Source organism: Hyperolius riggenbachi, chromosome 1 (assembly GCF_040937935.1).
Source record: "Hyperolius riggenbachi isolate aHypRig1 chromosome 1, aHypRig1.pri, whole genome shotgun sequence".
NCBI lineage: Eukaryota > Metazoa > Chordata > Amphibia > Anura > Hyperoliidae > Hyperolius > Hyperolius riggenbachi.
The window spans coordinates 348,895,306-348,919,074 of record NC_090646.1 but is presented as its reverse complement, the minus strand read 5'-3'; the positions used below and the strand labels follow the sequence as shown (position 1 = coordinate 348,919,074).

At 43.5% G+C, this 23,769-nt stretch overlaps 1 protein-coding gene across 2 annotated transcripts in view; it reads right to left on the bottom strand.

Annotated features, from left to right (window-relative positions):
- GNA11 (G protein subunit alpha 11) overlaps positions 1-23,769 on the bottom strand; it is an 86,949-nt gene that overhangs the window by 778 nt on the left and 62,402 nt on the right. For both annotated transcript variants that reach the window (XM_068271255.1, XM_068271256.1), the window contains exons 4-6: positions 23,256-23,384; positions 9,499-9,628; positions 8,919-9,072 (exon numbers count right to left, since the gene is read on the bottom strand). In XM_068271255.1, coding sequence (XP_068127356.1) covers positions 8,919-9,072; positions 9,499-9,628; positions 23,256-23,384 — 413 coding nt within the window. The remainder of the gene's footprint in view (positions 1-8,918; positions 9,073-9,498; positions 9,629-23,255; positions 23,385-23,769) is intronic.

Here is a 23,769-nt window from a genome sequence, read left to right as displayed (position 1 = left end):
GTATAATCTCATTATAGTAAACTCCAAGGGTCCAGGTAAAGTGGTTTACTATATCAGAAGTTTACTATATCAGAAATTGTTTTAGAAATGGCCCAGCATGCCATGGTACATTCTCCACTGCAAACGATCAACTCTGTCTTCCCACTGGAGGTACCGTGCAAGCACTTGCGCATTTGATGAACAACAAAAGTTAAGTATGCCTTTAGGACTGCATAGCCAGGCTGAACAAATCACTGGTACAGTATCCAGGACTCTTTAAAAATTGCAGCAATCACTGAATAGAGGCAGCACTCACTTCCTGTGGGTGGCTCTGATACCTCCGTGGGCGGGACTTAACACTCTTCTCTCCACTCTCCTTACTTTTGCAGCAAGTAGGCCCGTTCTGATCTGCTCTACAAGTGAAAGCCTGTACTGCACTCCACGCACTACCAGGAGCGGTATCGCTAATAAGGGAAGACATACCCAGGAGTGCATACAATCCTGTGGAAGGACCGTGACAATACTTTTAGCAGTGATTGCAAAGTGGAAGTGGTAACATTGCTTCTTTTTTTTTTTGTTTTGTTTAGGGTCACATTATTCCTCTTTTTCCCCAGGCTGCTTATTTGTACAGTACTGTAGATCCAGCGCTGGTGCCATCATTCTTCTCTTACAATTGTCATCAGGCATCAACTCACTTGCAACCAGCCTGAAGAGAGCAGCAGACCATAGGTTTCACACTGACATATGACGCATGTGCCGTCCACTGTTTACTATATTCAGAGTCCGCGTCAAGTAGGGGCCAAAACAGGTTTACAATAACAGAAATTTTATTATATCTGAGTTTACTATATTAGGCGTTGCTCCCATAGACTTATAATGGAGATTGGCCAGGACCTGGAGAGGTAGTTTACTATAACAAGATTATACTGTAAAAATAAGTCACTGAAAAATATGAATATATTTTCCTGTGACATATAGGTTTGTAACACTCACAGTATAGTACGTTATGTATCCCCGCCCTTTCTAAAGGGACAACACATGTTGGGTTGTGTTTGGTGGTGATGTGTCTCAGTTTGAAGTGAAGAGGAGAGAATTTGATCCTACTTACAATAGCTGTTAGGATTCTCCAGTTTTCCCTAATGGGGTTTCTCCTAAGCTAAAGGTCTGTCATTTGTTTGAAATAGTTAAAAACTTAATATTGTTTAAATCTCCTCTGATAGGCAATTTAGGTATTATATATTTAGATTCAGAAATTATAGATTTGTATCTTTGTCTTTCTGACAGACATTAAGCACATCATGTTTCTTGAAAATGCAGAGTAGTGTTGGGCGAACATCTAGATGTTCGGGTCCGGGCCGAACAGGCCGAACATGGCCGCGATGTTCGGGTGTTCGACCCGAACTCCGAACATAATGGAAGTCAATGGGGACCCGAACTTTTGTGCTTTGTAAAGCCTCCTTACATGCTACATACCCCAAATTTACAGGGTATGTGCACCTTGGGAGTGGGTACAAGAGGAAATTTTTTTTTAGCAAAAAGAGCTTATAGTTTTTGAGAAAATCGATTTTAAAGTTTCAAAGGGAAAACTGTCTTTTAAATGCGGGAAATGTCTGTTTTCTTTGCACAGGTAACATGCTTTTTGTCGGCATGCAGTCATAAATGTAATACATATAAGAGGTTCCAGGAAAAGGGACCGGTAACGCTAACCCAGCAGCAGCACACGTGATGGAACAGGAGGAGGGTGGCGCAGGAGGAGAAGGCCACGCTTTGAGACACAACAACCCAGGCCTTGCATGAGGACAAGAAGCGTGCGGATAGCAATTTGCATTTTGTCGCCATGCAGTCATAAATGTAATACAGATGAGAGGTTCAATAAACAGGGACCAGAAACGCTAACCCATCACAGATGTTCATTGTTCATGTTACTTGGTTGGGGTCCGGGAGTGTTGCGTAGTCGTTTCCAATCCAGGATTGATTCATTTTAATTTGAGTCAGACGGTCTGCATTTTCTGTGGAGAGGCGGATACGCCGCCGATCTGTGACGATGCCTCCGGCAGCACTGAAACAGCGTTCCGACATAACGCTGGCTGCCGGGCAAGCCAGCACCTCTATTGCGTACATTGCCAGTTTGTGCCAGGTGTCTAGCTTCGATACCCAATAGTTGAAGGGTGCAGATGGATTGTTCAACACAGCTACGCCATCTGACATGTAGTCCTTGACCATCTTCTCCAGGCGATCGGTGTTGGAGGTGGATCTGCACGCTTGCTGTTCTGTGTGCTGCTGCATGGGTGTCAGAAAATGTTCCCACTCCAAGGACACTGCCGATACCATTCCCTTTTGGGCACTAGCTGCGGCTTGTGTTGTTTGCTGCCCTCCTGGTCGTCCTGGGTTTGCGGAAGTCAGTCTGTCGGCGTACAACTGGCTAGAGGAGGGGGAGGATGTCAATCTCCTCTCTAAAGTCTCCACAAGGGCCTGCTGGTATTCTTCCATTTTGACCTGTCTGGCTCTTTCTTCAAGCAGTTTTGGAACATTGTGTTTGTACCGTGGATCCAGAAGGGTATAAACCCAGTAATTGGTGTTGTCCAGAATGCGCACAATGCGTGGGTCGCGTTCAATGCAGTCCTAGGCCGAAGAGGTCATAGCCTAGGGTCACAAAACCTGTTTATTGGGCAATTTCAATGGTGGCGAGTCTGACGTACATAAATCGCAGCAATGGCCGTTAGCAACGTCTGAATCTCACGAAATGTCTCATGCAGGTAGAAGACATATTGTTAGACTTGGGCTCCAAAGATGGGTTCCCTACATCTCTGCAAACCAGAGTTACAGGGCTCCAAATTTGGTAAAATCCCCCATAGGCTTTCATTGGGCCTCCTATTTACAGTTCCAAAATCTCACATCTTTTCAAAGGGCAATTACTCAGCAGTGGCAAATTTTCCAATGAAAGCCTATGGGGGATTTTACCAATTTTGGACCCCTGTAACTCTGGTTTGCAGAGATGTAGGGGCCCCATCTTTGGAATCCAAGTCTAACAATATGTCTTCTACCTGCATGAGACATTTCGTGAGATTCAGACGTTGCTAACGGCCATTGCTGCGATTTATGTACGTCAGACTCGCCACCATTGAAATTGCCCAATAAACAGGTTTTGTGACCCTAGGCTATGACCTCTTCGGCCTAGGACTGCATTGAACGCGACCCACGCATTGTGCGCATTCTGGACAACACCAATTACTGGGTTTATACCCTTCTGGATGCACGGTACAAACACAATGTTCCAAAACTGCTTGAAGAAAGAGCCAGACAGGTCAAAATGGAAGAATACCAGCAGGCCCTTGTGGAGACTTTAAAGAGGAGATTGACATCCTCCCCCTCCTCTAGCCAGTTGTACGCCGACAGACTGACTTCCGCAAACCCAGTCGGAACGCTGTTTCAGTGCTGCCGGAGGCATCGTCACAGATCGGCGGCGTATCCGCCTCTCCACAGAAAATGCAGACCGTCTGACTCAAATTATAATGAATTAATCCTGGATTGGAAACGACTACGCAACACTCCCGGACCCCAACCAAGTAACATGAACAATGAACATCTGTGATGGGTTAGCGTTTCCGGTCCCTGTTTATTGAACCTCTCATCTGTATTACATTTATGACTGCATGGCGACAAAATGCAAATTGCTATCCGCACGCTTCTTGTCCTCATGCAAGGCCTGGGTTGTTGTGTCTCAAAGCGTGGCCTTCTCCTCCTGCGCCACCCTCCTCCTGTTCCATCACGTGTGCTGCTGCTGGGTTAGCGTTACCGGTCCCTTTTCCTGGAACCTCTTATATGTATTACATTTATGACTGCATGCCGACAAAAAGCATGTTACCTGTGCAAAGAAAACAGACATTTCCCGCATTTAAAAGACAGTTTTCCCTTTGAAACTTTAAAATCGATTTTCTCAAAAACTATAAGCTCTTTTTGCTAAAAATTTTTTCCTCTTGTACCCACTCCCAAGGTGCACATACCCTGTAAATTTGGGGTATGTAGCATGTAAGGAGGCTTTACAAAGCACAAAAGTTCGGGTCCCCATTGACTTCCATTATGTTCGGAGTTCGGCCATGTTCGGCCCGAACCCGAACATCTAGATGTTCGCCCAACACTACACGTGACCCGTTCGGCCAATCACAGCGCTAGCCGAACGTTCGGGTAACGTTCGGCCATGCGCTCTTAGTTCGGCCATATGGCCGAACAGTTTGGCCGAACACCATCAGGTGTTCGGCCGAACCCGAACATCACCCGAACAGGGTGATGTTCTGCAGAACCCGAACAGTGGCGAACACTGTTCGCCCAACACTAATGCAGAGTATAAAGAACATTTTTTTCTTATTTGAGAACTTCTTACTTTCAAAAGGGACCTGTCCTGGGAGACAGCAGCAGAAGACAATGTGACACATTCTACTATTATTAACGTTACTGCTGAAGTTTACAGGCAGAATACAGATTGGATGTCAATTAGGAGGGTTGGCTGTGTTACAGGCTAGGCTTTTGCATCACTATCAAGGGGAAAAAAAAACAACTAATGATCGAATGACTAGTAGTTAAAAATACAGTTAAAAAATTAAAGGTAATTTTAATTTCACTAGCACCAACCCATGCAGAACTACAGGTTTTCATTGACTATGTCCAAGTACAATCTAAATGGGGGTGTGTTGTAATCAGTGCCCATGTAACCTACCAAGCAACAAGTTTGCATTCTTTTTTTTTTAAAGTCGCTGAGGGAATATGAAACTGTGTGCATGAATTTACATTTAAGGCTGCAGGACCCATTTGGAGCCCTGATTAATTTGGTACTGCAGTGCCAGATACAGAAGGAAACAGACGAAAATAACAGTATGCAGATAATGGCTGGTTAGAAAGTACAAGAAATCTACAAAAAGAAGACTAGTGGAATTATCCACTACAATAGCTCCTTGTCTTCTCAAAATTCCCGAAGCTCAGTAGAACCCTGGGGGTGAAATGGAAAGTATGACTGTATATGGCAACATAAAAGAACTCTGGAATCTGGCAGTCATAATGAAAGCCTCATTAAAAACCATTAAATTCCTTACAGTGTGACTGGTTCTAAAGCATTACATGAACCAATCAAGAGGCCTGAAGCAGTGATACTTTCATTTCTGTCCTAGACCTTACACGGAAAAGTACAAATCCATGTAGACGAATGTAAAATGTCATCTTACATCTCTACTACGGATTTGTTCTCTTACAGAAGTTTTAGTGAATGGAGAAAAATTATAAGAAGACAGTAGTCAGGTCTTTATTACAAGAACTACACCTGAAAATTTTGCTACTGCCAATAAGGTGCGTATACATACACTATTTGCATCACCCATCAGTATAGAGCTTGATCAGATAATACTGTGGGGAGCAAGAGCAATACAGACACTTGCTCTGTATATTTGCTACTGGGTGTGTGTGTGTGTGTGTGTGTGTGTGTGTGTGTGTGTGTGTGTGTGTGTGTGTGTGTGTGTGTGTGTGTGTGTGTGTGTGTGGTGGGGGGGGGGATAAAGAGGGATGATGGTGTGACAGGCAATCAAGTGGCTTTTGGCGATTCAGCCTGGACAGCCGAGCTTTGGCTCATGTTCCCTTTAATAGAGTAAGGAAGTGTCTTAGCAAGAACCAATAAACAATATAGTTTTCAAAGGGCTAAACCGAATATTAAAGTGGCACTTTAAAAAGTAAACTAAGTGCAAGGCTGGGTAAATGGTGAACCTCCTTTAAAGTACTTGTTTAGCAACGTCTGCAGACTATACTAATATGCACAGCTGACCTGGAGAGGACTGTTTTTTTGCTTAACAAAAAAAAAGTGTTTTTCACTGTAAAACAAACCTGTACCAGGTTTTAAAAAGTGAACCAATGCAACTAGCGTAAAGCTCATAATCTTGCTCTAATATTAACAAACTTTAATAAAACTCTTGAGACAAGAATAAAAAGGCATTCACTATGCAACCATACCTAAAGCACAAAAAAAAGGAAAAAAAAAAAAGTTCTGTCAAGTCCTGCTGCATCTACACTTCTAAACAAGCATCTTTCTTGGGAAAAAAGGTTTAAGCTTTTACAAGATTACATGACACTCCCCATAGCCCAAACACTATGCGACTGCTGGCTCGACCCTCCTGCCCAAACACTTCCCATGCTGGAGAACAGTTTTCAGAGAACGGAAGGAGCCAAGTCCTAGAATGCTGCAATGACTGACCTAGCCTGTCAGTTCGGGGCATAGTGCAAAGCACTCCTGTCCTGCAGTGCCGTTTCCTCAATTAGAATCTGTGCCAGGACCCCATCTGTATGGAGTTTGTATGTTCTCGCCCATATGTGTTTGTTCCAGGAACTCCGGTTTTCTCCAACATTTTAAGAGCATAGTTAAAGGGGTTCTTCCGCGAATGAGAAAAAAAAATAAAAAGTGGTTTGTGCATAAACTATTAGACATCCTTATAAAATAGTGTAAAAAGTTTTTTTTTAAAAAAAAACGAATGGTTTCATCAATATAACATGTATTGTAAATAGTGAGGTATGAAGGACTGGGAGGCTAATCCATTTGCTAGGGGTGTTTTTTTTTTTTACTTTCTTTTCACAACCATAACTGCTGCCTACATAGTTTTCAGTGGTATAACCCACTTCTAGCAGGAATCGCCTTTATAACCCTAACTGCTGAGCTCTGCTGAATATGTGTTTACATTGCTGCTAGGCAACCAGACCAGTGCAGAGACTCATTTTGTGAAAAGAGTCATAAGCAGCTGGGAGAATCAGTCCCATCTACACCATATGATTCTTTGTCAGATTCGATTCAATTTGATTCGATTCACTGATTTGATTTGATTCAATCTGACATAACCGATTCATGATTCGATTCAATTTGAATCGAATTGAATAAAACCATGAATCAGACATGTCAGATTGAATCAAATCATATCAATGAATCGAATCAAATTGAATAGAATCTGACAAAGAATCATGTGGCATAGATGGGACTGATTCTCCCAGCTGCTTATGGCTCTTCACAAAACCAGTCTATGCACCAGGGTCTGGTTGCCTAGCAACAATGTAAACACATTTTCAGCAGCTCAGCTATTATTAGGGTTATAACGGGGATTCCTGCTAGAAGTGCGTTATACCACTAAAAACAATGTAGGCAGCAGTTATGGTTGTGAAAAGAAAGTAAAAAACAAAAACAAAAAAAACACCCCTAACAAATGGATTAGCCTCCCAGCCATCATCCATCACTATTTACAATACATGTTATATTGATGAAACCATTCATTTTTAAAAAAAACTTTTTACACTAATTTACAAGGATGTTTAATAGTTTATGCATAAACCACTTTTTATTTTTTCCTCATTCGTGAAAGAACCCTTTTAAGTTTGTTAATTGGCTCCCCATCCCCTAACTTGGTCTTAAAGTGAATGTTTACCTATTTAAAGGGGAACTGAAGAGAGAGGTATATGGAGGCTGTCATGTTTATTTCCTTTTAATCAATACCAGTTGCCTGGCAGCCCTGTTGGTCTATTTCTCTGCAGTAGTATCTGATTAAAACCAGAAACAAGCATGCAGCTAGTCTTGTCAGATCAGACTTATAAGTCTGAACCACTGAAACACCTGATCTGCTGCATGCTTGTTCAGGGGCTATGGCTAATAGTATTAGAGGCAGAGGATCAGCAGGGCTGCCAGGCAACTGGTATTGTCTAAAAGGAAATAAACATGACAGCCTCCATATACATCTCTCTTCAGTTTCCCTTTAAAAACCAAAAAGTCAGATACTCACCTAAGGAGAGGGAAGGCTCGGTCCTAATGAGCCTTCCCTCTCCTCTCCCAGTGCCCGCGCAGGATCCCCCGTGGCAGTATTCGACCAGTTCGGTCAAATACTGCCACTTCCGCATGCCGAAGGGAACTTTCGGAAGCCTTCAGGAGCACTCGGGCTCCCGAAGACGGGCCGCTCCATACTACGCATGCGCGAGCGCCCTCTATGATGCGCGAGCGCCCTCTGACGCGCGAGCGCCCTCTATGACGCGCGAGCGTAGTATGGAGCAGCCCGTCTTCGAAAGCCCACGACCTCCGATGTCCCTGCGGCGGCGGACGCGAACGGGGGAGCCAGCGCAGCACCGAGGGCACCGGGAGAGGAGAGGGAAGGCTCATTAGGACCGAGCCTTCCCTCTCATTAGGTGAGTATCTGACTTTTTGGTTTTTAAATAGGTAACCACTGGCTTTAAGGTGGCCACTAACTGTCCAATTTCTAGCGAAAAATGGTTCGAGCAATCAGAAATTCTGATCAGATTGGTTGTAAATAATCTCCATTGATGGGCGCAATCAATTACATATGATTATAAAATCAGTTGTCCGATTGGATTTTGGTCGATCCAAAATTTGGATTTTCTTGTTGATGGTGATAGATGGGAAGCAAAGATTGGTTCTTTGATGGTGTAGTGAACAATTTCCGATCGCTCTAACGATTTTTTGCTAGAAATTGGATCGTTAGTGGCCACCTTTAGACTATGATGAACATATGACTATAGTAGGAATTAGATTGCGAGTCCCTTTGCGGGACAGTTAGTCCGTGGTTCTGCTTTCCCATCTTCATCCTCACAGGGATGCCTCTCCTCCATGATTGGCACATGCTATTTTAGGCGCTGCCAGACAGGACAGGGAGACCTGGGGTGGCTTAGCAACTGGGTTGGAGCCATGGGGCAATTGTCCTTTAAAGCAAACCTGAGTTTTTTCTTCAGGACATTGGGCTGTATTCTGTTGGACTGGCTCAATTGCACAGATAACTAGTGTTTTAATACTTGCAGTACAGGACAATAGGGGGACTTCAGCCAGTTTCTTAGTAGAACTAGTACTATGTGTACTGTTTAACCTGTGTCACATAAAATATGCTTTAAGACTCATCCGGTAAAGTAACAATACTTGCCATCAAACTCAGGAAAGTAATCTACAAGGTGAGAGTACATAATCTTGTCCTCAAGGAGGTCCTTCTTATTGAGAAACAATATTACCGATGAATTCTGGAACCAGGGGTATGTGATTATAGTTCTGAAAAGAGCCTTGCTCTCCTCCATTCGGTTCTACAAAGAAGGAAGAAACACATATATAACATCTGCAAGCATTACAGATTCGTCCTGCAAGAGCAATAATTACTACCTATAAACTATACAAGGAAGAAGTGAACACAAGAGTGTTCTGTTCTACTATTGTGAGACAAAACTCAAAATAATGTAGTGCTCAGTTGTAGTTACTAAATCCCACAGCAATCAAGATGGCAAAGCTTGAACATTGACGTAGATATCTTAACTAAGGGACAAAATTACATAGAACAGACAACCTTAAAATTGTAAAATGCACCATATATATGCCAGTACAAGTGTATCTTTGATGATAAGCTACAGTACACAGTGTCTTCACAAGCAGGGTTATATTGTACAGATGAAAGATGGCAAAATACTGCAAGAAAAGAAAAATGTAATCAGAAGGAATAAAATGTGTATACAAACCTCATTATCAGACTCCACCAGAACCTGGTCATATTCACTAAGGGCTACAAGGAACATTATGGAAGTAACGTTCTCAAAGCAATGTATCCACTTCCTCCTCTCAGACCTCTGGCCTCCTACATCAACCATTCTGTTGAGATTAGGTGATAAAGTCAATAAGAAAGTTTAACTTTAAAATAGATTTCAAGGCAGGATCTAAAATACCATGTGGTAAACTCAACCAGATAAACAACATGTAATAAAATAGACAAAACAATTGAACACTGTGGTCTCTGTTGTTGGAATTTAAGAGAACTTTTGGTCAAGAAAATCATGTACATGTACTGGTATTCAACACTCCAGATTCTATTTAAAAGAAAAATATTTTTAGAAACCAGTTTTTGTGTTATTAGGCCCTCAAAGAAGCATCCATCCCTTAACTTGTTGCTAGTCTCACTAGTGTCCAGAAGTTAAGCTTTGTGAATACAAGATTGAAAAATACTTGCTGAAATCTCTCTGCATTTTCTTTCTCGAGACCCCCAGTGACTCCACTTCAGAATTATTAAAACCAATGCAAGGAAATTTGTAGCAAAACTGATGCAAAAGTGGAGAACATGCCCAGATCAGCAATGTTGATTATTTGCTCTAAGCCAGGGGTCCCCAACCCCTGGTCCGCAGCCCACTGCCGGGCCGCAGGATGTGCTGCACTGGGCGTGCACATGATCTGATTTTGCAGTGCACGGAAGCTACTTGGAAGTAGCGAGCGAGTCAATGAACTCAGCAGGCTACTAGGAAAGCAGAGCAGTTTGCAGCCATTGTTACTGCTGCCACCTGGTGTCTGTAATTTGTATTGCAGTATGCTATCTGTCTGTGTGGACACTTGGTGGCAGCAGTGAGGATGACTGACGCTCTGGTCTCCTACCAGAGTGTGGGAAGGAGGGAAGGATTAGGTGAGTGTGGGTAGGAGAGAAAGATGGAGTGTGGGGAAGAGGGAAGGGTGGTGGGGAGGGGAAAAGGCTGGAGGTTACTGTGCCAGTAGATAGGGAAACCCAGACAGTACCCCCCTCTCTTTCACACCAAATGTACCATGTACTGGTGGGTTATGCAGCAGACGCATCTTTTCCAAATTGGTGAGTGTAGTAGTTGGGTAGGGATGGTTGGTGCTGCCAGGACTCTTTATATAAGGATACTGACACCCTCCCCTATATCCGCAACATCTCTCCTCCCCCCCCCCCCAGTCAGCCGCATGCACCCCCGGTCCCTGGAAGAATCTGCCGCTAAAGCGGTCCTTAGGGCAAAAAAGGTTGGGGACCGCTGCTCTAAGCAACTGTTCCATATCTGCAAGTTTTACTCCAGCTTTGGTTGAAAATTCCTTGCACTGGTTCTGATACATCTACCCCACTGATCTGCCAGGATTTTACACAGGAGCACAACTGGGAATTGCTAAAGAGATACTCAATTTTGCATTTATTTTTTTTTAAACTGTAAAGTGTGAAGCATTATAGAGAATTACATTGAATTAAAAACTGTGTCCTGGGGGTTTTGACATTTGCTAAAAACTTCTGTGGGAAAATGAACAGCAAAAGCTATCTTGGGGCATAAAACTAAAATCTTTCACCAAACAGTATTTAAAATACAGTATATAACAGATGTGATGGATGTAATACAGCAGTGAGAGTGTTATAGCCAGCTCACTACTGTGGTATTTATTTACAAAGACTAAGCACTGGGCTAGTTGTGATGACAAAACTCAAGTATCTTTTTTTGCTCATATATCACCACATTGCTTACTTATCAAGTAAAAATGTTTGCTCATCTTGCAAAGAGCTCTTAAACCAAGCTACTTGCAACCCAAGGTTTTACTGTATTTAAACACTTAAGTGTATCTGGACGGATATATCCGTCCAGATAGACTGTGCTGCTCCTGCTGCCTGAGGCACGCGATCCCACCACCTGCCGTTAGCCCCCCGATCAATGAATGCGAATATACTTCCCATTCATCAATCTAAGTCCCCCGCAGAAAAATCGACAGTCTCATCATAGGCCACGGTCTTTCTGCAAAAAAAAGAAAAAAAGTTTCCCGTCCTCTCCAGTTCCTGGAAGCGAGATCATTCGCTTCCAGGACTTTTTGACTGTGGTCGTCTTGTGGCCAAATAGTAGACTACACCCACATACATTTTTTATTAACCACTTAAGGACTGCAGCCTTAAAACACCACAACTCCTTAAGGACCAGACACTTTTTTTCCATTCAGACCACTGCAGCTTTAACGGTTTATTGCTCGGTCATACAACCTACTATCTAAGTGAATTTTACCTCCTTATCTTGTCACTAATACAGCTTTCTTTTGGTGCCATTTGATTGCTGCTGTGATTTTTAGTTTTTATTCATCAAAAAAAAGACATGCATTTTGACAAAAAAATGATTTTTTTTACTTTGTGCTGACATTTTTCAAATAAAGTAAAATTTCTATATACATTTTTGTCTAAATGTATTGTGCTACATGTCTTTGATGAATAAATTATTATTATTATTATTTATTGTATTTATAAAGCGCCAACATATTACGCAGCGCTGCACAATAGATAAAAGGGTTAACATACAAGGTAGGACATACAGAAAACTCACAACAAAACAAGATCATGCAAATGATTTGATAATACAGTGTCATAGGTCAAAATAGAGATTGTTCTAGTCCACAAAAGGGGTGATTGTTTGCGCTGGCTGAATCGCAAAAACGCAAACCGCTAGCGATTTTACAATCGCTACGGTTTGCTTTTTAACATAGGAATCGCGGTAGGTCATTTCCACTACCGCGATTCGCTTTTTACGGGAACGCGAACGCGCGGCGGAGCGATATTTGCCGCGATTTTGCTATGCAGTGCATAGCAAAATCGCGGCCATGAACGTCGGGGAATCGCCGGTAATTGCGATTCAGCAATCGCTAGCGCTCAGCGTGAACGCTAGCGACTGCAAGTGGAAAAGGGCCCTAAGGGAGAGAGCCCTGCCAGAGGCTTACAATCTAAAGGGTGGGGGTGGAGACAATAGGTGTATCTGTTGAGAGGGTGTCTAACAGAATATATTATGGTGCTGGTGTAGGGGGGTATGCGAACATGAAAGGGTGAGTCTTGAGAGCTTGTGTGAAGATATTAAAGGTGGGGGCGAGTCTGGTGGCTGGAGGGAGAGAGTTTCAGAGAGCAGCTTATTGCGGGTGGACCTGGCATTCCAGAGGCCACAGGAAACAGGGAGTGAATGCCTAGGGGCAGGATGGATAGGAATAAGGTTATCCTGAGGGGGGTGTGGGTAGAGTGTGGAGGGGGGTGTGGGTAGAGTGTGGGGGGGGGGGGGGGGAGGGAAGGGAGGTGCATGGGGGTTGAGGGCCAAAAGGGAGTCTAAAGACAGAAGGGGAGAGGGTGTGGGGAAACAGAAGGGGGACAAGGTGTAGAAGGAGGTGGAGGTAGAGCATGTGGTGATGGGGGATAGCAAGATGGGGAGGGAGATAGCTGGGAAATGGTGGAGGGGTCAGGGAGTTAATAGGAGGGAAGGGGCACATTTTGCACTGAAGGGATAAGGTAGGATGGGGTGTGGAGAGTGGAAGCATAGACAGGGGGACAGCAGTTAGACCAAGATGAGATAAATGTCACCAATGATGTGGCTGAAGGGGTTCAGCAAAGTTGCATCAATAATCAATCTGGTAAGGTGCAGTCCATAAGAGATCAGCAGTGAAGTTGGCAGATCATCAATGATGGCAAAAAAAACAACAACTCAGCTGTGTGTGATTGGTAGATTCTATGCAGGGTGTAGAAAATCAGTAGATGAACAACAGCCCAGAGTTTTGTGCTAGTTCACTTCTGTTCCCTTCTGGCTCAATTCTGGTATAATTCGGTTTGTCTAAAGTACCCTTAAAATTATTACCCTTTAAATTTATACCCTTAAATGTATACACTGCTGACCAAGGTCATGCTGACTATATGATCTGCTAATATATCCCTGACTAGATAGATGCTAAAGGCTCATACACACGGGGTACGGCCGTCGCCGCAACCACGTGGCACGCGCGTGTTGCGGCGACGGTTCGTCCGTGTGTATGACGCGCGCGCCCCGAACCGTCGCCCGTTGGAGCTGTCGCCAGGCGATTGACATGTTCAATCGCCGGCTACAGCCGTCGCCGCAACATCGCCGGAACTGTCGCTAGCCCCGCATGTGTATGCGGGCTAGCGACAGCTACCCACACACAGTACACGGAGCATCCGGCGGGGGAGGGGGGGGGGGGGGGGTTGGAGGAACCTCGGCGACAGCTTCCGCCGCATCGCTAATCCCTCTGCTGCCGTGTGTATGCAGAGGGACTTGGCGACGAGCTGTCGCCGAACTGTCGCGCACACGCTCCCGTGTGCAGCGACAGCTACAATTGTCCCCCCGTGAGTCCTTAGCTTTACAAGCAGACTGATTGCAGCTGTGAATATACTAGACACTAGACTCTAGCCACACAGGGGCAGGGCCAGTCTAAAGATATGCAAATTGTGACTAATGAATAGAAATAGGCAAATGGTCACACAGGAAGAAGCCCCAATTATTAACACTTATAATTAAGCAGATTGATGCAGAATTTAGAATTGAAGCATACGGCCAGGAAAATTAATCCGTTGCATACCATAAATAGACACTTATTGGATTTTTTTTTGTTTGGGTAAAAGTTATAGCTTATTATCACTAAGAGGCATGGGGCCATATTCGATTGCTGAACTCGCCAGCTCTAAGCACTGGCGAGTTCTTAACTTAGGCGATGGGGGCATCGCCTAATCTAATTAGAAACTTTAGACCCCCCAGGCGGAATATATAATCGCCCAGCGAGTTCTTAACACGGTATTCAATTACCCTGTTCATGCCATGAGCGTTAGCTTAGACCTGCAAGAAGCAGGTCTAAACTAGCTAACGCACGTCGTCGCCGCAGCATCTGGGGGTCTCCTTTAATAAGGAGACCCCCAGAGCTCCCCGTCGGGTCGCCGCAAAGTTTAGAAGCCCCCATGCAGCTCCCGTCATTATAAATACCTCCGACGATCACCCGACGCCTCTCGCCGCAAAATCCGTCACGTAATTACAGTGTATCTAACACTAATTACTGTGCGCATAGGAGCCCGGGCAAAGCATCTTTGAATCTGCAGCCGGGCTCCCCATTGGTCCGCTGTCTGAGCCATTTTATTCATCTGCAAGCTACTTATCACCTTGAATAGGATATGGCCCATGGTGAGTTCATAGATTTTATTTTTTGTCACAAGTTAGCGGAAAATGACATTTTGTGACAATTTTGTTTTTAAAAAGTTTCCATTTCTGCTAACTTGTGACAAAAAAAAAAAAAAAATGAAATCTGCCATGGACTCACCATGCCCTTCTCTGAATACTTTGGGGTGTCTACTTTCCAAAATGGGGTCATTTGTGGGGCGTTTACTGTCGTGGCATTTTGGGGGGGTGCTAAATTGTAAGCACCCCTGTAAAGCCTAAAGGTGCTCATAGGACTTTGGGCCCCTTAGCGCACCTAGGCTGCAAAAAAGTGTCACACGTGGTATCGCCGTTCTCAGGAGAAATAGTATATTGTGTTTTGGGGTGTATTTTTACACATACCCATGATGGGTGGGAGAAATAACTCTGTAAATGAGACTTTTTTTTATTTTATTTTATTTATTTTTTTTACACACAATTGTCCATTTACAGAGATATTTCTCCAACCCAGCATGGGTATATGTAAAAATACACCCCAAAACACATTATACTACTTCTCCCGAGTACGGCGATACCACGTGTGACACTTTTTTGCAGTCTAGATGCACTAAGGGGCCCAAAGTCCTACGAGTACCTTTAGGATTTCACAGGTCATTTTGAGGAATTTGATTTCCAGACTACTCCTCACGGTTTAGGGCCCCTAAAATGCCAGGGCAGTATAGGAACCCCACAAGTGACCCCATTTTAGAAAGACGACACCCAAGGTATTCTATTAGGAGTATGGCGAGTTCATAGACTTATTTTTTTGGCACAAGTTAGCAGAAATTGATATTTGTTTTTTTCCACTAACTTGTGACAAAAAATAAAAACTTCTATGAACTCATCATACACCTAACGGAATACCTTGGGGTGTCTTTCTAAAATAGGGTCACTTGTGGGGTTCCTATACGGCCCTGGCATTTGAGGGGCCCAAAACCGTGAGTAGTCTGGAAACCAAATGCCTCAAAATGCCTGTTCAGGGGTATAAGCATCTGCAAATTTTGATGACAAGTGGTCTAGGAGGGGCCGAATCTTGTGGAACCGGTCATAAGCAGGGTGGCCTCTTAGATGACAGGTTGTATTGGCACTGAAGTGCAGGAAGCGCAGGATGTTCTCAAATCGTGACCTGGACATGGCAGCAGAGAACATGGGCATGTGATGTATTAGGTGCATAGACCAATAAGACCACAATACATTCTTTTTGACTAGACCCATGTTAAGGAGAAGGCCCAAAAAAATGTTAGGTTTGGAAACTTGGAATGGTTTCCACCGAAAAGGCTGGGCATGGTAGCTTCTCGGATTGGCGGTTGCGTATTGTGTGGCATAACGGTTGGTCATAGCCACAATTCAGTTGTAGAGATCCACGGTGCAGAACAGAGGAAAAAAAAAGTCTAGGGCTGATCCTAGATTATCTGTCTCCACCTGGACTCCAGACTGGGCGGTGAAAGGGGGCAGTACGGGTGCAGCGGAACCAGGGGATTGCCAATTGGGATTTGCCAGCACCTCTGGGAGACTATGGGTAGAACGGGCCACCGAAACAGTTTCTACTACCATGCTGGTGCTCGGCACTTCACCAGGGTCTACGGTAGTACTGGTGCTAGGTCTAGGATATTGCTACGCAGCTGGTGCATGCCTCACCAAGAAAAAACTCGGATCAGCGCTAGCACCACTCTGCTGCCCTTGAGTCTGATCCTGCGGTCCAGTGACATGGGGTGTGGTACGCCTGGCTCTAGCCGGGATCTCAACCTCGTCATTGCTATCGGTCAGAGAGCCACTGCTGTTCAACGGTTCAAATTCTTACCTGAATGATTCGTCGGATCTACGCGCGCGATCCCCGGCTAATCAGTCCCCCAGGTGCCGCCGATCGGCGATTCGCGGTCCTGGGGGAGCCACCTTGCCGACGCCCATAGGTGGTGGGCGGTCGGCGAGTGGTTAAATAATTACATTATATTACATTTTAAATTAGATGTTTACCTCCCACACCGAAAATTACCCCAAAAAATGTTTTAATAAAAAAAAAAAATTACTACACTTGAAAAAAAACAAAAAACAAATCTAATAATTACCTAAGGGTCTGAAATTTTTAAATATGCATGTCGAGAGTATATTATATTTTTTTAAATTATAAGCTTGTAAATGGTGATGGACGCAAATTGAAAAAAAAATGCACCTTTATTTCTAAAGAAAATATCAGCGCCATAAATTGCGACAGGGACATCATTTAAACGGTGTAATAACCGGGACAAATGGGCAAATAAAATACATGAGTTTTAATTACAGAAGCATGAATTTCAAACTAGAATGGCCAAAATCTGAGAAATAATGATTTTTTTTCCCATTTCTTTCTTAAATCTTCCTGTTCAAATGGATTTAGAAATAATTCTTAGCAAAAATATACCACCCAAAGAAAGCCTAATTAGTGGTGGAAAAACAAGATATAGATCAATTAATTGAGATAAGTAGTTATAAAGTTAATGGTGAATGAATGGGAGGTGAAAGTTGCTCGGATGCATAAGGTGAACAACACTGTAGGCTAAAGTGGTTAAACTGACAAGTGTTTGCACACTGACTATCAGGTTTGGAGGTTTAATATCACTTAAAAAGCACTTTTCCTTCAAGAGTTTTCAGAGGACATTACCCAAGTCTCACCACTTAACAATCCCTCCAAGGGGTTCAGAATCTAATGTTCATTTAACATGGTGTGTGGCTGATTTGGGGAAAGTCCAAAATGGGGTAACAGGAGCAAATTATCCTCCAGATATAATTTGTGGGATGAAACTCAGAACCAAACAGGGAGAGCTTCAAGCCTCAGAGATTGTTCCTGGTTGAAATAAGTACCTGGAACTCAAGGCCAAAATGCTAACCACTTCAACCGCTGCCATTCGACAAACCGTACTCTACGTGCCAGTACAAGGATTGCTGGCATACACAATTGCCCAAAACAATCACAATAGTTTTAAGTTACAGATTATAGCAATTGTGCAGTGCTAGTGAATGAGGAAGTAAGAAGGTACAATCAAACGGTTTTATTTATTTTATTTATTATTTAAGAGACTTGAGAGTGTGAGAGATTGAGTGCGAGTAAGAGGGACACGTATGTGTATATGGGGGAAAGAGAGAGCGAGCTCGCTTGCACGAATGTGAGAGAGTGAGCAAAAGTGACAGAACAGCTATGATAGTCCAGTTAATCAGAATGGAGAACTACTGTTTAACATCTGTAGACTATTTAGGCCTTCTGTATATTCAGAAAGCACAGATGCTTGCAGGGTCCAGGGCACAGATGGCATGCTCAACCATACTACTGCATACATGGGAATAGAGTATGCAAAAAGGGGCCAAGGAAAAAAGGATGTCCAGTGAAGCTGAAGAAAAACTTGGACACTTGAAAATTACTGGTTTTTTTCAAAATCAATATTTGAATGGGGTGCCCAAACTCCAGCCAATAGCACATATGGGTTGCCCAAATTTCCTGGATCGATCTAGGGAGATGCACAAAATTCTCATAGTTGAGAATGCCATTACGGTCACAGACCTTGCAAGCATTCATACTACATTTGTCTATATATGAACTTTTCAAGCAAACCACCTGCACAACTCCATCCAGGCAGTTTATGTAACCTGCTACACTCTTTAAATGGTGTTCTATTTTCTAGCTCATCTCTTTGTCTGGTTTTCTCTCTCCATCCCTTTTATTTCTTTCACAGTGCTCTAAATCTTTTTCATCTGCTCCTAGTTCCCAAATGATCAGCATTTTCAAAGTAGGCTAATTACTACTGCAACAGAATGATAAGAGACAAGTATGATAATTCCTGTGTCAGAATCTTGTTTGAGCCTTGTAGCAATTTTAGGTTATGTAGTTTTATCAAAATTAGTATTATTACCTAACTGTTACACAATGTATTGCATTTATAGGTCTACTTTAAATGTGATTTATAACTTGATCTTTAATAAAATGTATTAAAACAGAAAAACACAGATACCCAAACAATATAAAACTGAGGACAGCCCATGTTACATACATTGTCAATACAAACGCACACATAAAAAGTAAATGCAAAGTCGAGTGAACAATCTCTGCAAGACAACTAATTTTGGGAGATTTGAAGACACCAGCAAAAACCCAAACAAATCAATTAAAAAAGGTCTGGCTTGACTACTTCAGGCTTTTACACTTTTGTGGTGCAGTGATCCCAAGGCATGGCAGCCTTTTATGGGATCAGTATTTTAAACGACATAGCGATAGAGTGCGCAGACAGATTCATATGTATAGACTCGTCCCCATTCAGTGATGTACTCCCTGCTGGACAGTAAGTATGTCACCAGGATTCCCACCACACTCCATCGTTTACACTTACTGCGTCACCATAGACTTGAATTACTGTATAATCCGTGCGGTATGCACGACTCCTGAGGTAACACACTGATGACTTTGCTACTTCAGGCCACGTAACGCAGTGTGTGTAAAAGGGCCCTCAAACATCTATAGCCCAGAACAAATATACAGTAGTGTCTCGGCTATCTGGAACATGCAGGCATTGCCTTGAGACTTCAAGCAACCGGAGGCCTCAATGTAACACTAAACCCCTTAGCCCCATGGGGCATGCCTCTCTCATTCATGCAGAATGCAGCAGAAACCCCTTACCAGAGCTCAGATGCCGCTCCTCTTCACTTCATGCAACTGCCGGTTGCTTTACTGCATCCTCTTAACGGTTCCTGATGCATACACATGACCCAATGCAGATCAGGCGACACACATTGGAAGCATACAGAGCATGCAGCAGAGCAGCACGCAGCTGTAGAAGAGAAGACGACCAGTGCCCAGAGTTCTGATGTTCTCCTCTGTGCGCTGCTCTGCATTGATGAAAAAAAAGAGGGCGAGTGGCGCATAGCTCCATCCCCCTGGAATGAAGGACTAGATAGATATGACCAAGCCAACTACAAAGATATACTAGGAACACTGTACAACAGCATTTAGAATAAGAATTCTCACACAGAATGTTCTCTGAAGAAAAAAAAAAACGGTTTTGTACCAAATCCCCACCCACCACATCTACACCCATGCACACCTTTATCCTTCACCATGTCTACAGGCCAAGGTCTAGGAAATATCTGCCTGATTTGTGGACTTCTTAAAAGGCTTATGACTCCGTACAGCATGCAGGATTAGAGACTTTTAGAGAGTAAAATAGGAGGAAAAAATATGGGATACCATCAAAAGCTCATATACTGGGAATAAATGCAGTGTGAAAGTGAATGCGAAAAGAACACCAGCTTCTCCTCAGTTTCAGGGGTTAAAACGGCTGCAGCCAACTCTCTTAATACATACATCAATAACGGGCCTCGGCCATTCCCAATTTATCAGCACAAGGACACACCCCACGATACTACAGTGAAGTTCCTGCTTTATGCAAATTACCTCTAAGACCCCCGGGCAGACATACCACAGTTGGAGTGTTGCTTGGTATTGTGGTTTCGAGTTTGCAGCACATGTAATGTGTTTCAACAGCATCCCATTGGACCTACGTTTATTTCGTGTGCATTTTACGATTTTTGTGCATTTCTAAATCATGCTGCACCGTTGCTTTTTCCATATGTGATTCACATTTAATGTAAGTCAATAGAAATGCAGAACAATTGTATTTGTTTTGCAAAAAATTAAAGCATATTTTGAAGTTAGATACATCATGCAAATTTTTGGTATGCAAAAAAAAAAAAAAAAATTGCAATAAAACACATTAAAAATACAAAAAAAGGTAAACGGTAAAAAAGTAAAACTTGAAAAAGCGCAAAACGGGGGATCAAACGTGGAAAAACATGTAAGCGGAATCCCTATGGATAAGTGTGAATGCTGTCTAAGGAAGGGAGCACATTGATTAGTTTGCGATTTGCCATGCACAGCACAACACGCTTTGCTACATCATAGGCCTGGTCGGGAATCGCATGTCATTTACATTTGTTCGTGTTCCGGTTTCTCCCCCAGATTTTAAAATAGACAGAACATATCCGATAAAAGCTTGTCAGATAAGTTTTTGTTATGCTCCCTATTGTGTATGACCCTGGCCATACTGCACCTGTGCAGTAAGCTAAAGCAGCTCATCAAAGAAAAAAGGAGAATGTAGAACCTAACAGTGCTTCAGCATGAATCTCAGGTTTCATTCCTACTTGAGTTCCAATTTGCTGCAAGTGTTTTGAGTGCACAGAGAGTTATCAATTGTGTGTGAATTGAATGCTTTCTTTAGCACCTCCTTGCCCCTTTAAAAATCCTGGTCACAAGGCAGGGCCCTTTCTTGTGAATTTATATAACTGGACACATTTTGAAACAGTTCAGAGACTTCATGCTAAAATGTAAGGAGGTCATCAACAGAGCTAACATGACACAGCTACTTTATGACTTCTAGACAGGGCTGTGGCGTTGGTTCAAATATGATCAGATTTTATCAAACTACCGACTCCAGGTACCCAAAAATTGCGCTGAATCCACAGACCTGCTTCTAGAGCAGAGACGTTAAACACATAGCCCGAGGTCAAATGCGGCCTTTGCCATTTTATTCGCCCCTGCAGAGCTTCAATGTGCATCTTTGTAAGCAGTAAAACAATAGCAGCACACTGTCTTTCCAACGAGAGGAGCACGTTGGTAACAGTTTCTGGTTGAAACATTATCAGTCTGAGGTGGGGTGCAGAACAACCCATGAGACTCCTCAGGAAAATTACCATCGGTCCCCCTCTTGGCATCCAACCCCCTTGTGTAGTTAGCAGGTTGCCTTGTTCCCAATTTCATCTTCAAGATTTTCAGCCAAAGCCGCACTGGGGCAGGTAAATATGAAACTGCACTACTCTGCAGAAGGAAGGGGAGGAGCTGGCCTCCCAATATCACTATAGTTATGCCACTTAGTTTGAGGCTGTTCAATAAATGTTAAATCTTAATAAATACATTTTGACTGTGATTAAGACTAGGTTTTAGATTTTGGCCCCTTACATGATTAAGTTTGACACCCCTGTTCTAGAGCAACGCAGACACTTACTAGCCAAAACAATGAAAGAACTTGTTTGCATCCAAAAAAGTTACAACCCATCAAGGCATGGACTCCACAAGACCTCAGGAGCTGTTTTGTGATCTATAGCACCAAGACAAATTCTTTAGATGCCATGACTTGTGAGGTGGGGCCTACATGGAATGAACTTTTATCCACAGCAGGTCTTAGAAACTTGATAGAATAAACATTGATTCATCAATGAATCAATTCTTCTCCCACCTTCTCCCACTGAAACATGTCAAATTCAAGTGCACATCGTAGGAGCTTTCACCTTTGGGCAGAAGTCAGAAAGGGTACACAGAGTGGTCTGCGGCTAAGCCGTCAGCTGCAATGCACCTATGTGTTCTGACAACTTTCTCTGATGACAAGCTAAGTCTGTAAGCAATAGCTCTTCTGTAGAAGCAGACATTCAGGGGTAGCTACCACTTATGAACATCACAGGGATGTGACTGCAGGCTGGGCTCTTCCTTGATCCTCCTATTTGCGCTCCACACAAACATTTTTACAGCATGCATTAACCCCCTGCAGAGCCTTGTGGCAGGAAACATGGTCCACGCTGCTATTATTTTCCTTTAATAAAACAAAACAGTCTCCATAAAATTCTAGCCTGTGATCACAAGCTCATGGGCTTTATAATTCTACAATTTCCTTTGGAATATTTGATTTCCGAATGGTAAGGGAAGCTTCCCATGCCTTCGTCAACCCTACTGAACATCGGGCCGCACTCCTCTTAACCTCCTGAGCGTTACACCACTCAGGAGGTTTTGTTACTTTTTGCATGATTTTTTAATAAATGTGCCAAATGGCTATAAATCCTATAGCTAGCACTAGGCTAGCTAGAAGTCTCCGACACCCTCCGATCCCCGCCGCTCCCCCGTTTATACATTACCCAGCCTGGATCCAGCGATCAGCGCAGCCTCCCCGGACAGCTCCGGTCTTCACTATGAGGAGGATCGCAGATGACGTTGCCGACGTCATGCGCAAACACGATCCTCCCCATACAGAGAACGGAGCTGTGCCGGGAGGCTGCGCAAACGCTGGATCCAGGGGGGGTCATTTTTAAACGGGGGGATCGCAGGGGATCCAGGGGTGCCCAACACTTGTAGTAGCTAGCCTAGTGCTAGCTATAGGATTTACAGCCATTTGGCACATTTATGGGGGACTCCTGGGGCCACAGAGCGGTATGCCCGACACAGTGTCAGGCATACCGCTGAGGATAATGCACGAGTGTGGCCATGCTGCACCTGCACAAGTATGGCCGCACCTGCAAAGTAGCACATAACCACTTGTGCAGGCCCGGTCATACTCATGTAGGTTGCTGTACAGCCATGCTCCTGATTGTCCAGAGGCTTTCCATCTTAGGTGAGCATCTAGGTTTTTTTTTTTCTTAATTCTTTTTTCACCCAGGTACACTTTAAAAAGAGTTCAGTATGTATACGGTAAAAATTGTATTAAAAAAAATAAAATAAAATAAACCATGGCATTTACCTAAAGATGATATTCTCCAGGTCGAAGGGGTACTCTATAATACCCGTTGTTGGCACTCTGACACGCAAAACATCTTGCTGTGTAGGAAGGTAGCCAGGCTTAGAAATACGATCCACGTCGGTCAGATAACTAGAAGTACAAACAAATATTTCACAACTAAGATATGAATTTCATAAACATGCAAGTAAAATAAAGTCACATGAAGAATTGAACTGTACAATGTGCAGCTACAGTAGAATGCCTTATAGCAGGGGTCTCAAACTCAATTTACCTGGGGGCCGCAGGAGGCCAAGTCAGGATGAGGCTGGGCCGCATAAGGGATTTCACACAAAAAAGTCCTCAAATGTCATTATTTACAGTTTTAATTATTTCTTCTGAACATGAAGTGTCCTACCTTATAGTTCGCTTCAGTGCTCCCATTACAAGTAATCCGCCGTGTCCCCGCCGCAAAACTAGGAATGCAGAGCCCCCAAATCGCCCAGGGGGCAATCCGCCGGCATTTCCCGGAAGGGGC